At 37.8% G+C, this 15,448-nt stretch overlaps 1 protein-coding gene and 1 pseudogene across 1 annotated transcript in view; both read left to right on the forward strand.

Annotated features, from left to right (window-relative positions):
* CD96 (CD96 molecule) overlaps positions 1–15,133 on the forward strand; it is a 99,664-nt gene extending 84,531 nt beyond the window's left edge. The window contains exons 11-14 of the mRNA XM_005674903.3: positions 8,735–8,797; positions 9,540–9,629; positions 12,757–12,868; positions 14,749–15,133. Of these exons, the coding sequence (XP_005674960.2) occupies positions 8,735–8,797; positions 9,540–9,629; positions 12,757–12,868; positions 14,749–14,857 (374 nt within the window). The 3' untranslated portion in view covers positions 14,858–15,133. The remainder of the gene's footprint in view (positions 1–8,734; positions 8,798–9,539; positions 9,630–12,756; positions 12,869–14,748) is intronic.
* On the forward strand, positions 4,889–5,734 carry LOC102176917 (annotated as a pseudogene).

A 15,448-nucleotide genomic window follows, 5' to 3' on the forward strand; every position in this document is an offset into this window, starting at 1 on the left:
GTGTCCAGAGTACTGTGCAGACACCATTCAGCAAGTGGACCCAGGAATGCTGATTTTTTAAACAAGAAAAACACATTAAAATGCAGCCCCCACCATGTACATTACACAAAAATTAACCAAGAGTGAGGGGCAGTGCCCTTCACTCCATATAGCTTAAAATATTTATATCAAAAAGCTAAATATTAAAACATGTAATAAAATCAGGGTGAATTCCTTCCTGGCTTTGGGATACAGAAGGGCAGAGGAAAGAAGAGACACTAGACATAAAAATGACTGAAAAATTAAATTAAGAAAATTCTTTTCATTACGACTCTTTGAAGAAAGTTTTTAAAAAGGCAAGCTATAATCTGGGAAAAGATATTTGCCACATGTTTGAAAAAGGATCAGAAATATATAGTTGACAAAGGATTAAAACTTTAAATCAAGAATATACAAAGAATGTCTACAAATGTTTTTTAAAAGACAAAAAGCAGTAGGAAATGAGCAAATAGGCACATCACAGAAGACAACATCCATGGAGCCAGAAACCATTTAGAGATTCTAAGCCTCTTTAACCATCAGGACATGCCAGCGAAGACTAAAGTCAGAAAGTTATTTTATACATAACCAATTTGGAAAAATGAACAAGTCTGAAATTGCCGGGAGTTGTATAGGATGCAGATCCATACAATTTGTTATATGTTGCTGGTGAGAGTATTAATTGTTACCATCTCTTTCCACTACATAGGGATTATATTTTATAGCTAAAGAGTTCTATGCCAGAAAATCCAACACTTCTACTTCAGTATTAGTCACTCAGTCATGTTTCAACCCCACGTACCATAGCCCGCCAGGCTCCTGTGTCCATGATTCTCCAGGCAGGAATCCTAGAGTGGGTAGCCATTCCCTTCTCCAGGGAATCTTCCTGACCTAGGGATTGAACCCACGTCGCTGCACTGCAGGCAGATTCTTAACTGTCTGAGCCACCAGGGAAGCCCACTCCTATATAAATACCCCCCCAAAATAAATTATTACATGTGTCCAGGAGATTTGTATACAAATGTTGGGGAGGAGAACACTGCTTATAATAACAACAAAAAATAAAACTGTAAATAATCTATAGTTAGGAGTGTAGATAAGTAAGTTGTAATACAATCATAAAATACTGTGGAACAATGGAAAATGAGTGAATGTCAGTCACATATGGCAGCATGAATGAATTCTAATAGCACTATGTTGAATCAAAAAAGTAAATGCCAAGCGACAATATATGGAATGATAAATTCAAGTACAATTTATTTTTTAAATTTAAAAAGTTTTTTTTCCAATTTGTTTTGAAATATAGTTGATTCACAATGTTGTGTTAGCTTCAGGTGTACAGCAAAGTGATTCAGTTATACATATATATAAATATATATTTTTGAACTGTGGTGTTGCAGAAGACACTTGAGAGTCCCTTGGACTGCAAGGAGATCCAACCAGTCCATTCTAAAGGAGATCAGCCCTGGGATTTCTTTGGAAGGAGTGATGCTAAAGCTGAAACTCCAGTACTTTTGGCCACCTCATGCGAAGAGTTGACTCATTGGAAAGACTCTGATGCTGGGAGGGATTGGGGGCAGGAGGAGAAGGGGAAGACAGAGGATGAGATGGCTGGATGGCATCTCTGACTCGATGGACGTGAGTCTGAGTGAACTCCGGGAGTTGGTGATGGACAGGGAGGCCTGGCGTGCTGCGATTCATGGGGTCGCAAAGAGTCGGACACGACTGAGCGACTGAACTGAAATGAACTGAACTGAACTGAAATATATATATTTTTTACATTCTCTCCCATTATAGGTTATTACAAAATATTGAGTATAGTTCCCTCTGCTATACAGTAGGTCCTTTGTTGATTATCTATTTTATATATAGTAATGTGTATTTTAATCCCAGACTCCTAATTTATCCCTCCCCTGTCCTCCCCTTTGGTAACCATAAGCTTCTATGTCTGTGAGTCTATTTCTGTTTTGTAAATAAATTCATTTGTATCATTCTTTTAATTCCACATGTAAGTAATATAATATGATGTTTGTCTTTCTCTGCCTAGCTTACTTCGCTTAGTGTGATACTATTTAGGATTAAAATAAGTATTAATATAACCAAATACTATATGATTTAGATTTAATATTTGATAAAAATTTAAAATATGTAGACAATATTCAGACAATGTTTGCTTTTGAATGGACATACAAAAGACAGGAGAGGGAGTAAACATTTATAATATTATTTATATAATTCCAAAATCTGTGTATGAGTTGGGGAATTATTAAGGACAAATATGTTCAATAATAAGAGAATGTGGAATAGGATGAGAAAATAACTCAATGAATATTATGAAGCCAAACAAAACAATAGCCAGTAGGTACTACAGTGAGAAGAAATGATCTGCTGAATTGAAGGTTTTGAACTTTTCACTTACTTGCTTTATTTAAATTATTACAATAGCATCTGTGCCCATACTAAAATCCTTTTCACCCAGTGCATCACAACAGTATAAAGTACAGAGATCACCCAAGGTACTTTTTGCCCCAGAAACTAGAAAATTGAAAGGGCCTTACTTGAAAGTGCTTCCTAATTTACACAGGAATATTTTTGTTCTTTTTAATAGATTTCATAATGAAATAAACTATTGTAATCCTTCAGAGTTTCTGGCCTTCCCCACTTGAAAACTTCATTTATCCTCAGATATCTCTTTATCATTCTTATCATAACAATAGCCTTAGAAATTGTGAAATCTAGGAAGGGACTGTAAAACCCAGCAGACAATTTTTTCCTGGCAGTGAAAACCCCCTTCTTACTTATGCAAGAAGATCTTGTTAACCGGTTGCCATTTTTCATCTATAAGCTTAGAGAAAAAATTCCCTGCAGTGAGTTGCTCTATTTATAATCATTCACAAAAACACATTAGGGTCCAACAAGTTAATATTGATTGCTCACTCCCAAACTGTTTTTGAAACATGTTTCTACTCGTTGGATTGGACTGTAATATGACATCCAATATTAGATGATGCATTTGGCAAGATTCATGGCAGGCATTGGTAATGGGAATTTTTTCTTTCAATATGTTTATTTCAATTGATTTATGAAATGCTCAGAGGCAGAAAAAGAATGATAATGGATCGATTTCTAGTGAAATAAACCCACTAGCAGTGTTTCTAGGGCCCTTGCTCTTTGTGAACACATGCTATGAGATATTTGCTTACACATACACTTTGTATAGTTCATATATATTAAATGTCACTAGAAGATTCTGAGCACATTGCATCTACACTAAACTCATACATGTTTTAATATATTCTTTTGTTGTTACTTTGTTATTTATTAACTGGAAGAGGTCTAGACTGGAGTTGAAGAGTATTAGAATCTTAATCCCAGTTCCTGCAGTCTAGAAGAGGAATGCATATTTTAATATAACCATCTGTGAAATGGGGATACCAAAACTGACCTTCTAAATACCCAAAGTGTATGACCTTAATAACGTCCTGGGACACATTTTCATCCTGACACTCAGGTGATCGGGCCATGGAGCAGAAAATTGAAGCTTAATTACTTTTTTTTTTCCCCTGCATTTTCCAGTCATCCCTCTGGCCCAGTGGAGCCTGAAGCCACTCTGAAATCAGTCAGTCTGTCTCAGACAAGCAGAAAAATGATATGAGTCTCCATGGGTCCTTAAACCCTCCAATTTACCCATTACCAAAATCATCAAGTTTATTTATGCATGTGCGCGCACACACACACGCACACACAAGCCTCAGGATATCTCTTATTGATCTCACATGAGGTCTTCATTCTGTTCTGTGACCTTGCATCCCTTATTCTTCAAATTTTACATACTCTTCTTAACTCTTTTTTATTTTATATTTATTTGTAAATAGAAAGATAATTGTTTTACAGAATTGTGTTAGTTCTGCCAAACATCAATATTCATCAGCCATAGCTCTTCTTAACTCTTACAAGTGTACTGCTTATCCTGCCCCTGGTCCTGGCTATTTCTCCTCAGACTCCTGGTAATAATTTTATGAGAACCCCTCTACTTTTTATAGGCAGAGGGCGATGGACAAGCTGGAACTAAGGAGCTGAGGATCAATGGAAGGGACCCAGCAATACCAGGACCTACAACAATGCTGGGTCCTATCACAGGCTGCACCAGGATCTCTTCAGCCCCTCTGTTCCATGTTGGTCAGGATGCTGACTCTTGGAGTAATTAGCTCACCATTCTTACCCTCAAATTCTAAAATCTTACATGCCTCAGGTCACATCTCTTTCCATTTTCTCTTCTCTAAAACACTGTTCTGATCCCGTTCTGTCACCTAATTCCTCATTAGGTCAGCCTCAAATTATAGATTTATTCCTCTGATTTAAAATTCTCTCCTTCGTTAAGAATTGAATCGCCAGTCTATGTCTGACGCAGGATACAGCATGCTTGGGGCTGGTGCATGGGGATGACCCAGAGAGATGTTATGGGGAGGGGGGTTCATAAAAAAAAATAATAATTAATTAATTAATTAAAAAAAATACCATGGGGATTCCATGGATTTCTACATTGTTAGTACACAAGCCCCACACTTCCAAAGCTTGTGAGTATCATGTTTGTTTTGTGGTCAGGAAGAGCATAAGTGTCCCATTTATAGATTAAGTGATCATGGCAAGAGTGGACAGTGAGTAGCTGGTGCCAGTTGCATCTGATGGAAGGGGTGATGCTGATCCAGTACCTTGAAGAAAAAGATAGGGCAGAAGACCAAGATTAATGAGGTCTCTACGTCATAGCCTTGCATCTGTGGCTATTGCTTGCCACCCTATGCCTTTGCTCTAAGGACAAAAGTAAGGACAGAACTCAGACTGTCTTAAGGAAGATTGGTTACCCAATAGAAAGTCTGTACATATAAAAATTATGCCAGAATTTTAGAGAAGTTCCTGTTGCCTCAAGAACCCCAAAAGAGTAACAGAAATTATCTGTGATGTTGTCAAAAGAGGGTCTGCCAAACCAGATAATCTTGGGCCTTGATATGACACTAAACAGATCTTCCTGCAAAGGGAGAGATGCCTAACATGTCATAATATTATTGAGAACTGTAAGCTGGTTACAGATGAATGTCAAAAAATGTTATTGCAACTCAAAGAAAAAGACAATACTATCAAAATTGATCTTGTTTTTACTATAGAAGAGAAGTACCCTTTTATGGTAGAATGGTATGCTAAGTAACGTAGTCTCCTTGTCAAATAATGTTTATTTTATCAAAAGCTAAATTTAAAAGAATTGTGGAAGAAACTGATGCTATGCCAAAGGAAGGATATAAGAATTTATTTGAGAAACTCTAACAACACTGCATCCCTATGTTCATATTTTTGGTTGATAATGGTGATGTCCGAGAGGACGTTATCCATCAAACTCATGTTTATCATCCAAATGTCAAAGTAGCATTCATTCTTAGATTTAGATGAAAATGTTCTCAAAGGACTTAAAGGAGAATTAACTTATATATTTAACAAACAAGATGATACCTTGAGAACACAGAATATTTCAATCAGTTAGAAAACAACAGTAGAGAGACAGCTGAGGAGACTTAAGAAAGGCGATGGAGTGGAGCCAGTGTTTCACACATCCTAAAAACTGGATGTCTAAACGATGCATTCGTTGAGCTTTTGGAAAAAGTATTCTTTAGTGAAAGATAAATCACTGGAGATGGCCAGCTCTGTCTTACTGAGGATTCTGTAAACAGGCATTCTGCAGGAAGAGCTGATACAAGATCTGCTATCTCTTCATCTTGCTCAAAGACTCAACTATGATATATTCTTGCTTCTGAAGTTTTTCCTTTACATTACTTATATATTTTCAGACATGTTAAGTCTATCAACTGGAAACTCCTCTTTTTCACCTCTTTCAACAGCTTCCACTTTTTTTTAAACAGATTTTGAATAATCTCAAAGACAAAATCAGAAAAATAACTCCCTAGGTTTCCAAAGTGTAGTTTTTATAGCTCAATTTTTTATTTATTATTTTTAATTAAAAGATAATTGCTTTGCAGTGTTACATTCGTTTCTACCAAACGTCAACATGAATCAGCCATAGGTTTACCCATGCCCTTTCCCACTTTAACATCCTGTAGTTCAATCTTATTGCACATTTTTTGAGATCGTTTTACACTTGCAAAGTTTTCAGAAGGCCAAAAGGAAGTTTTATAAAATGGTCAAATAATTTACATCATTTTAAATATTGCCATTTTTGCAAGTTGGATGTATCATGCTGATGATATTAACATCTCCTGAAATTGTATTATGCTTGGTTCTTTTGTTTGGAGAAAATCAATATTGATTTTACAGAAAGGACTAGCACTTTGTATTTTATTTTAAAAACTATTGTTGTCTAGATGTCACTGATCATTACAAGTGTTCTATAGTGACTTACTGACAATAAACATAAAATAGAAAATCTTTTCTTAAATACCCATTTCTCTCAAAGTGATAGAACTTGTTAAACCATTTGTATCTTAGCATAATTGAATTTATCATATCCTTTCTTGATAGCAGATTTTGAAGAGAAAAGAAATAGAGGCATTGGGACTTGCTTGCTGGTCCAATGGTTAAAACTCTGCACTTCCAATGCAGGGGTGTGGGTTCATTCCCTTATCAGGGAACTAAGATCCCACATACCATGCAGCAAAAAGTTAAAGAAAGGAAGAAATAGAGGCATCAAGCCCTAAAAGGAGGAAGTAAAGAAGATTCCATATTGAACAACAACAAACAAACAAAAAAAAAATTCTAAGGTTATTCAGAATAAACTGCCTTCATAATTTTACCTAAACCCAGGCTTGGTTCCAGTTTCTTTTTAGTTGATTTTTGCTCATTGTCAATAAACTCCTAGCTTAATGGCTTAAACATTAAAACTCAATATTTAAAAGTACCCAGTCCATTGTCATCTATAGATCTTAGCATTTTGTCTAGAACAAAAAGTAGTCAAGATCAAATGCACAGGGTCATAGAACTGTATTGAAGACAAGAGCAGCTCCCTGACCTAAACAAATTCAAAATAGCTATATACAAAATAGCCTAACCTTGGGGGAAATCCCAAGCGGAGTAGCTATGGCAGACTGTCCTGGGAGCAGTCCCCAGAAGGCACTGACTTACAGCCCTACTGAAAGGCCTGGTGATGTGCTTTTGTCTGCACCAACAACTGCCACTGGCAACTAGCGAGAAATCAAGAAAGGGTCAGGCCAAGGGGGTTTTTAATGTTTGTTTTATTTTGTTTTGGCTTTGTCTACTTGTTTTGGTCTTGACATGTAAGATAGCATGCAATTGGGAAAATCACATATGCCAATGTTTTAAATAAATGAGTATAATATCTTTTTACCGATTATAACCATATACTACTGTAGCTATTTTACTTTATATTACATTATAGGCATGTTATCAAATACAGACATGTAGAGACTGCCAAGAAGTGGAATTCTTCTGCCAAAGATGGAGAACTAAATAAAATGAATTGATAGGTCTATTTCAGAAGCCATATGTGTTTCTGGAATTGCTACCATCCACTTAAAGGGGAAGGTTTGCCTCTGAGTGGATCAAAAGGATTCACCCAGCAGCTAGCAAGGCCTGTAACCCACTGCTGCTGCTAAGTCACTTCAATCATGTCTGACTCTGTGCAACCCCATAGACGGCAGCCCACCAGGCTCCTCCATCCCTGGGATTCTCCAGGCAAGAACACAGGAGTCGGTTGCCATTTCCTTCTCTAATGCATGAAAGTGAAAAGTGAAAAGTGAAAGTGAAGTCGCTCAGTCATGTCCAACCCTCAGCGACCCCATGGACTGTGGTCTTCCAAGCTCCTCCATCCATGGGATTTTCCAGGCAAGAGTACTGGAGTGGGGTGCCATTGCCTTCTCCACTGTAACCCAGGAGTCTGATAATTCACTACAGATATGGTTCAGTTTTCATACTCAAACAAGAATGTCATCTTACCTACAAGTACAAATTACTTTGTTCACTCTTGCAAGTTTCACCAAGGGCTTCAAAGTCCTGTTGGCATCTTCTCTTGACTGAGGCCGCCATAACATACCTAGGCTTACCTTCTCTCCCATTCTTTTAGTTTATCTATGGAACAGTCATAGCACACTTTCTGTGGCTGGAGAAACTGCTCCTAGTGTTTTCCTTCCCTTTCTTTTTCCTGCCTTAAATGGCTATAATCATAAAACTTCCCTATGGTACAGATGAACCTATTTGCAAGGCAGGAATAGATACCAGACATAAGGAATGGATGTGTGGACATGGGGGTGGGGGGGTGGGGTGAACTGGGAGACTGAGATTAGCGTATGTTCACTGCCATGTGTGAATCAGATAGCTAGTGGGAACCTGCTATACAGAGCAGAGAGCTCAGCTTGCTGCTCTGTGATGACCTAGACAGTTGGGTTGAGGAATGGAGTGGGAGGGAGGTCCAAGAGGGAGGAAATATATGTATACATATAGCTGATTCACTTCATTGTACAGCAGAAAATAATATAACATTGTACAGCAACTATATTCCAATTTTAAAACAAAAAACAAAACCTTCCCCATTAGACACATCCTCAGCTCTTTATTTTGGGACATTCTGAGGTGTGCTGCAGAGTACTTTGATGATATTACTTAAAATGTTCATTAATATCCCTTTTATCATAATAAGTAGACTCAATTGAAGGTCAAGAAAGACAATAAATTTTCCAATATCTTCTTCCTTTCGCAGCTCCATGGATGCCCAGTGAAACAAACAGTTCGCCCTCCTCAGGCACAGGTTCAACACTTCCTGGTGAGCATTTAGAGGAGACTTAGGGTCCGGGAAGGTATTAGTCTGCTCTATGTGGGAAGAGGTGGACAAGAACTGATACAAAGCCAATCTCAGGTATTTAAAAGTGCATCTTGATGGAAATGACAGTGAAGATGAAAATGACAATGAATGAAGGCAAACGTCTTCTCAATCACTCAGAAAAGTTGGTCAGAGATAAAGTCATGGATTTGCCTCTATTTGATTTCAAGATGCATTTTGGGACCAAATAAATCCATTAAAATGCATTTTAAGCTTTAATTTTTCATCGTAAAATGGAATGATTTGTCGACATGGATTTGTCTACTCAAATGTTGCACAGGAATTTTTAATAACCTTATCAAACACATTAGAATGGGGAGACCTCTAATAACCTGGGGCACTAGAGATAAACCTCCTCTCCATGACCCCAGCTTCAGACCTTTTCCCATAATCATTTCCTCCTGGAGATTCTTTCGCAGATATTATTTTACTGTATGTGCTGTACTGTTTCTCTTTTTTTCTTTAAATCCATAGGAAGCTTTACTGCTTTGGTAACTATTATCCTAGGATACTAACCTTGCATAAATTGGTCCTTAACAAACTTCACATATAATATTAGTATTTTAGGAGCATTTGAGCCATTCAGATGAGCTCTTTCTAATAGTAAGTGAAGTCCAATCACTTTATACCTTTTGACCAGATGGAAATGGTCCTTAGGATTAGTTTATTCCCTCTGTATCCCTAGGTGACGTCTTCACCAGCACAACCAGAGCATCTTCAGAAGTTCCCACAACTGCCAATGTATCTACTAAAAATAATCACAGTCACATCACTGGTGAGTTATTTACCATTTTTTTTAATTTTATGTTTTATTTGCTCTACAAATATTTATTGCATGCCTATCGTTTGTCAGGCACTAAGACAGCTGTTGAGTATTGAAAACACTAGCTTCCTGAAGAGTATAATCTATTATAGATGATACATAGTAAATAAATAATCATGCGGTTAAATTTATTTGTGACAAATCCTATGATATAGTGCAAGATGTTGTCAGAGTCTAACAGAAAGATCTGATTGTAATTGGGGAACTAAAAAGGATTCTCTGGGGATACATTTAAAATAAAATCTGGAATGAGTAGGAATTAGCCAAGTGAAAAGTACTGAGAAATATTTCAACTTTATGAAAGTATAGTCTGATGGTTGGAACAAAAATTATTCCTATAATTCAACTAATAAAAGTTTGTCAATGCTAAATATAACCCTTGCGTTTTATCATAAGAGGTCAAGGTTTTCAATAAAGTTACGACCCTCCCAATGCAGATCTTGATTGTCAATTCAAGGCATAATCAACTCTTTAACTTCAGAAGATATTCACTTAACTGGTGAACTCTACCTGGGGATTCAATTTATTTCATATTGAAGTTCATATAGCCCTCAGTCACTGGTGCATCATCCATCCTGCACACAGCATGGCAGTGGAGCTGCAAACTGACATCCTACCAACATCTTTAACTATTGGTGCCCTAAAGAACTACCTGTGACTTCCCTGGTGGCTCAGTGGAAGAATCCACCTGCCAATGCAGGAGACACGGATTCCATTCCTAGTCCAATATCTCACATGCCACAGAGCAACACAGCCTGTGAACCACAATTAGTTGAGCTTGTGCTCTAGAGCTGGGGAATCACAACTCCTGATTCTCCCTAGTGGAATCACCCACGTGCTGCAAGTACTGCAGCCTGCAAGCCCTAGAGTCTGCTCTGCAGCAAGAGAAGCCACTGCAATGAGAAGCCTGCACACCGCAACGGAGAGGAGCCCACGCTCTTTGCAACTAGAGAAGAACGCCTGTGCGGCAACAAAGACCCAGTGCAGCCAAAATAAATAAATAAAATTATTTAAAAAGGAAAGGAACTACATACTTGAGGAATTGGGGCAAATTGGAGCTCTGCTTTTCCACCAGGACATTGCTGCAGCCAATGGCCTCATTTTCTATATTTAGTTGGGAGAAAATTAGTAAGCATTGATAGAAGATCTATCTAAAACCTGTTGTTCTTTCATTTCTCAAAAACTCTGGAGGTAAAATGTTATAGTCTAACATATTGCCAGTGTAGAGTAAGTCAGTCTTGACTTCACTGAAAGAGAACTGTGTGTAGTCCTAAATTGATTTCCTGTGTAATTGTTTCTTTTGTGATCATGATACTCTAGTACCACTGTGAACTCTAGCCCCTGTGCATCAATGAGCCACAGGGTTACTTAGTATAGGACTGTGTGAGCTTCCAGGGTACCGTCAGCATCCCCCTGACAAAACTAAAGCAGCACGAGCACCAGGAAGACCTCCAATCCCTGGATATCTGTTTCAAGAGGAAAAATCTTCAGCGCTGGTGATCAGTGTTATGACAACATCATATGGCTGCTGTCCAAACTATGTAAAATATAAAAAAGGTTGGGTAACAAATATTTTAAATCTAGATTTTGGGGCTTGTGTGTGTTTTATTTTTTTGAGACTTCACTTAATGAAAAGCGGTGTAATAAATCTGAAGCAATCAAATAAATTTAAAAAGTCTACACACGGTTTATAATCTAGTTAAAATAATGAAAATATTCTTTTATTGATAATAAAAATAAAGCAAAAATGCACTTTTGCCCAAAAGATTTCTGTAATCTGAAGAGCTAAAGATCTATCTCTAATGTATAAGGAATTTCACTGTAGTGTTATTAGAAATAAGAAAAGCCTGGAAGCAATGTAACCATCCAACATTAAGGCCAATTAAATAAAGCACAGTAGATCCACACGCTGGGGAACCATCCAGTCATTTAATCAAATGAGGTAAACTTCTATGCACGTCTGAAAAATATTCCAAGATTTTCTTAAGAGAAAGAAGCCAAGAACAGAGCAGTATGTACAGTGTGCCCCCATTTGTAATATGAAAGGATATATATTCACGGCACCTATATTTGCTTTTTTGCATTAAAAATTTCTGATGGGAATTAACTATTAAATAGTTAACATAATTGACTATTAAAAGTTATAACCTCTAGTGTGGGTAGCTGGCATTTGAAGAAGTAAGGATACTTCCTTTTCATTGTAGTTTATGTTTCTGTACCATTTGAATTTTTAACATGAGCATAAAACACTTTTTAAAAGGAAAAAAGTAACTATACAATTATAAACATTCCCTTTTATTTTCTGCCAGGCAGAACCAGACAATCTTATTTCCTAAGAGGGTTCATTTACTTAATTTTTCCTTCATGTTACAGAAAAAGTAAGACAGTCCAAAATATTGTATTCATATTGCCTCTGGCCTTCTCAGCTTTGTACTTTCAGACCTTTAGAATGTTATAATGCCTTTTACTTTTTCTTCCTCCTCCTAACACACTAATATTTCATAAAGCATTTTAATGACTCCTTAAAGAAAAAGAATTTAAAGATAAACCAGTATTTCACACATAAAAGTTTTACTTTACTGGAATGAATTTGGAAAACAAATTTACAGATTATCAGTTTTATGTGTTCATTTTTTTTTAATTTTTTATTTTATATCAGAGTGTAGCCAATTAACAATGTGATAGTTTCAGGTGGACTGCAAAGGGATTCAGCCATACATTCAGCCATACCACACAGGTGTCCACTCTGCCCCAAACTCCTCTCCTCTTATAAATCACATTTTATTGGCCACCCTGTGCCAGGAATTGTCCAGGGCCTTGAGAAAGTGAAGGAAAAGAAAAGATTAGGTCTGGAACATTCTAACAAAAAAGGTATTCACATAAAAAAAAAAAGAAATGTAATTGTATAAATGCAAAAACGATATGAGAACCAGCCATAGAAATGATCCCAGAGCACGACTGTGAACACCCCACAGCCCTTGGAAATGTATGTTGCAGGTAAGCAAACTAATCCAATTCATCCTGCTTCCCATTTGCCAAATTTGGCATCAAAGTTCATCTCTCTTTATGCCCTTTTCAGGTAAGCCCAAAGATGGAATGTCCTGGCCGGTGGTTGTGGCAGCTTTGCTCTTCTCCTGTCTCGTATTGTTTGGTCTTGGAGTGAGAAAATGGTATCAGTACCAAAAAGAAATGTGAGTACAGTACTGAGACATGCAGGAACAGTTACTTTTTTCAGCAGAAAATATTCACTTAACGCTTTAAATATCATTCCTAGATAGTAGTGTTTTTCTCCTATGTAACTGAGGAAATGAGGCTTAGAGAAGCTCAGAGAGGCTGCCCAGCTTCCCCAGTACCACACAGTTGGTATGAGACGCACAACTTCTGACTTGGTGCCCCTCTACCTGTTCAGGCTGGAGCACTCACTGGATGGAATATCAGTAGGCATGAAATGAGAATGGAGGCTCACATCACCTCAAAACTGAAACTGATTCTTCTTTTTAACCTTCATTATTCTTTTCATTTTCATGCATCTCTGAACTGCCTGGGCCCAGGTGAGCCTAGATACTGAAGTGTGAAATTGAGTAAGAAAGGTAATTTTAAGAAATTTCCAGCTGCTTTTCAGCAAAATGGGCTTTTACTGCCCTTATCCTTTCTCCCCACGGGGAAAAGAAAGCAGTCTTTTTGTCTTATTGAAATGGTTTCCAGAACTTTCCTCCTTCCACTGAGAAGTCTGAAATGGCAGGGAAGGTTAAGGCTCACTTTTCTGACTTGGCTGTTTTTGATCAGCCTGGTTTAGGGCATGCTTAGAGGAGATCTTCAGAATACACAAAGTTGATCCTCCACATCTTACTACTGCTGTCTCAGATAATATTGACTGTGTGGCCTGCCTTTTACTTAGTGTATCCTTGAAGACTCTATAGCCACGTGTAGGGGATGTTTTGCGGTGAATAAAACACCAAACCATGAGTCAGAAATTCTGGACTTTTGTCCAAGTACTACAGCTTGGCCACCATGTGACCTTAAGAAATTCCTAATTCCCCAGAAAAAAACAGAATTTCAAATTTCTTAGAATGCTATCCACCTTAACCAGGTAATAGGTGTTGAGGATTTTTATATTAAAATGAGAAAACAGGAATCTGAAAATCTGAATTGATTTGTTTGTTGTTGTTCTATATTCAAATGACTGTGTTATATAGAGATGAAAAACAACCCCCCTCTGTTTTTCTCAGTATCTCTCCTTCTCTCTCCCTCTAAGGAGAAATTAAGGTACTGTGGATTGATAGACAAGGGGTAGAGATTTTTGAGTCTGCCCACAAATATGCCTCTATTTCCTGATAGCAAGAGAGCTGGAGCATTTGTACAGCTAAATCCAACACTCACCTTATGCTTATGCACTTCAGACAAAGAGGTGAACTGTGCAAACGTAGACCAGTACTTTCTTTATACAGAGATGACTCTAAGAGTGTTCACTGATACAAACAGAAAGGATGAAGGTGCCATCCATCAACTCAGGGACTCAGACAAGCTCATGTCCCACCCCCAACCGTCCCCCTGGTTCACACACAATGAGTGTGTGGCGAGGGCTGGGGGTCAGGTTAGCAAAGCGACTCAGAAAAACCGCCATCTTTGGTGCCAGAATTTGAAAATCTTTTCTCTGGAGGAATGCTTTAACCCATGTAAGAGAAACACTTCCCCTATTAGGAGGCAGTTGCCATGGAGAGTGTAAGTTCTGTTTAAAAGGCTTGGCTTGCTGGTCTGCTCCTCTTAAGCAAGTTGCGTAAAACCTCTGAGCCTCAGTTTTATCTGTGGAATGGTGGCAATAATACTCAATTCCTAAATGCAAATTATATAACTCTATGATAAAAATGGTTTACAAATTATAAAATATCACAAAAATATTAATTAATGATACTAACAGGATTAGCAAGCAGGTTATGCCAGGGAAAAAAAACTGAGAGAGCCAGGGAAGCATGCCTCTTTCACTTTCTCTTTTTCCTTCTAAAAATATATTATGCATACATACATCATCTCTGACATTCTTAGCCTTGAATGAGCGATGTTTTGTTCCTAGCATGGAAAGACCTCCGCCTTTCAAGCCACCTCCACCTCCCATCAAGTACACTTGCATTCAGGAGTCCATTGGAAGTGATCTGCCTTGTCATGAGCTGGAGACACTCTAGTCCTCTGAGGCTTTGACACACAACAAAATTCTGCTAGAATCCTGTCGAAAAAGAAGATATCATGCTTTATTAATATAATCGCCCTCTAGCCAAGCCTCTTCTGCAGCTGAAATGGATATCAGAAGTGTTTGACCTGTTTTCCCAAAAGCTCACCCTCTTTCATCTGCATATGCCAGAAATTTAAATAAGACTGAGAGGCAACGTGAAGCAGTTACCCGGTGCAGTCTATAAGGATTTTCTTGTAAAATTAGGCTGCTGCATAAAAATAAAAAAAAATTTTAAAAAGTGCTTGTAGTGTTTTATTTTTCACTTTTAATTCCCTGAGGTGATGACAAGGGTTTTAAACTTATGTCCATAGCAGATCTGCTCTTTGGGGCATCTGCCAACATTCTAAACTATTAGCCAAAATTATGTTCATCTCTGAGGGAGGGCTTCCCAGGTGACTCAGAGATACAGAATCCGCCTGCCAATGCAGGAGACACAGGAGACATGGGTTCAGTCCTTGGGTCAGAAAGTACCCTGGAGAAGAGAATGGTAACCAACTCCAGTATTCTTGCCTGGAAAATCCAGATAAGGCACAGAGGAGCCTGG

Source organism: Capra hircus, chromosome 1 (assembly GCF_001704415.2).
Source record: "Capra hircus breed San Clemente chromosome 1, ASM170441v1, whole genome shotgun sequence".
NCBI lineage: Eukaryota > Metazoa > Chordata > Mammalia > Artiodactyla > Bovidae > Capra > Capra hircus.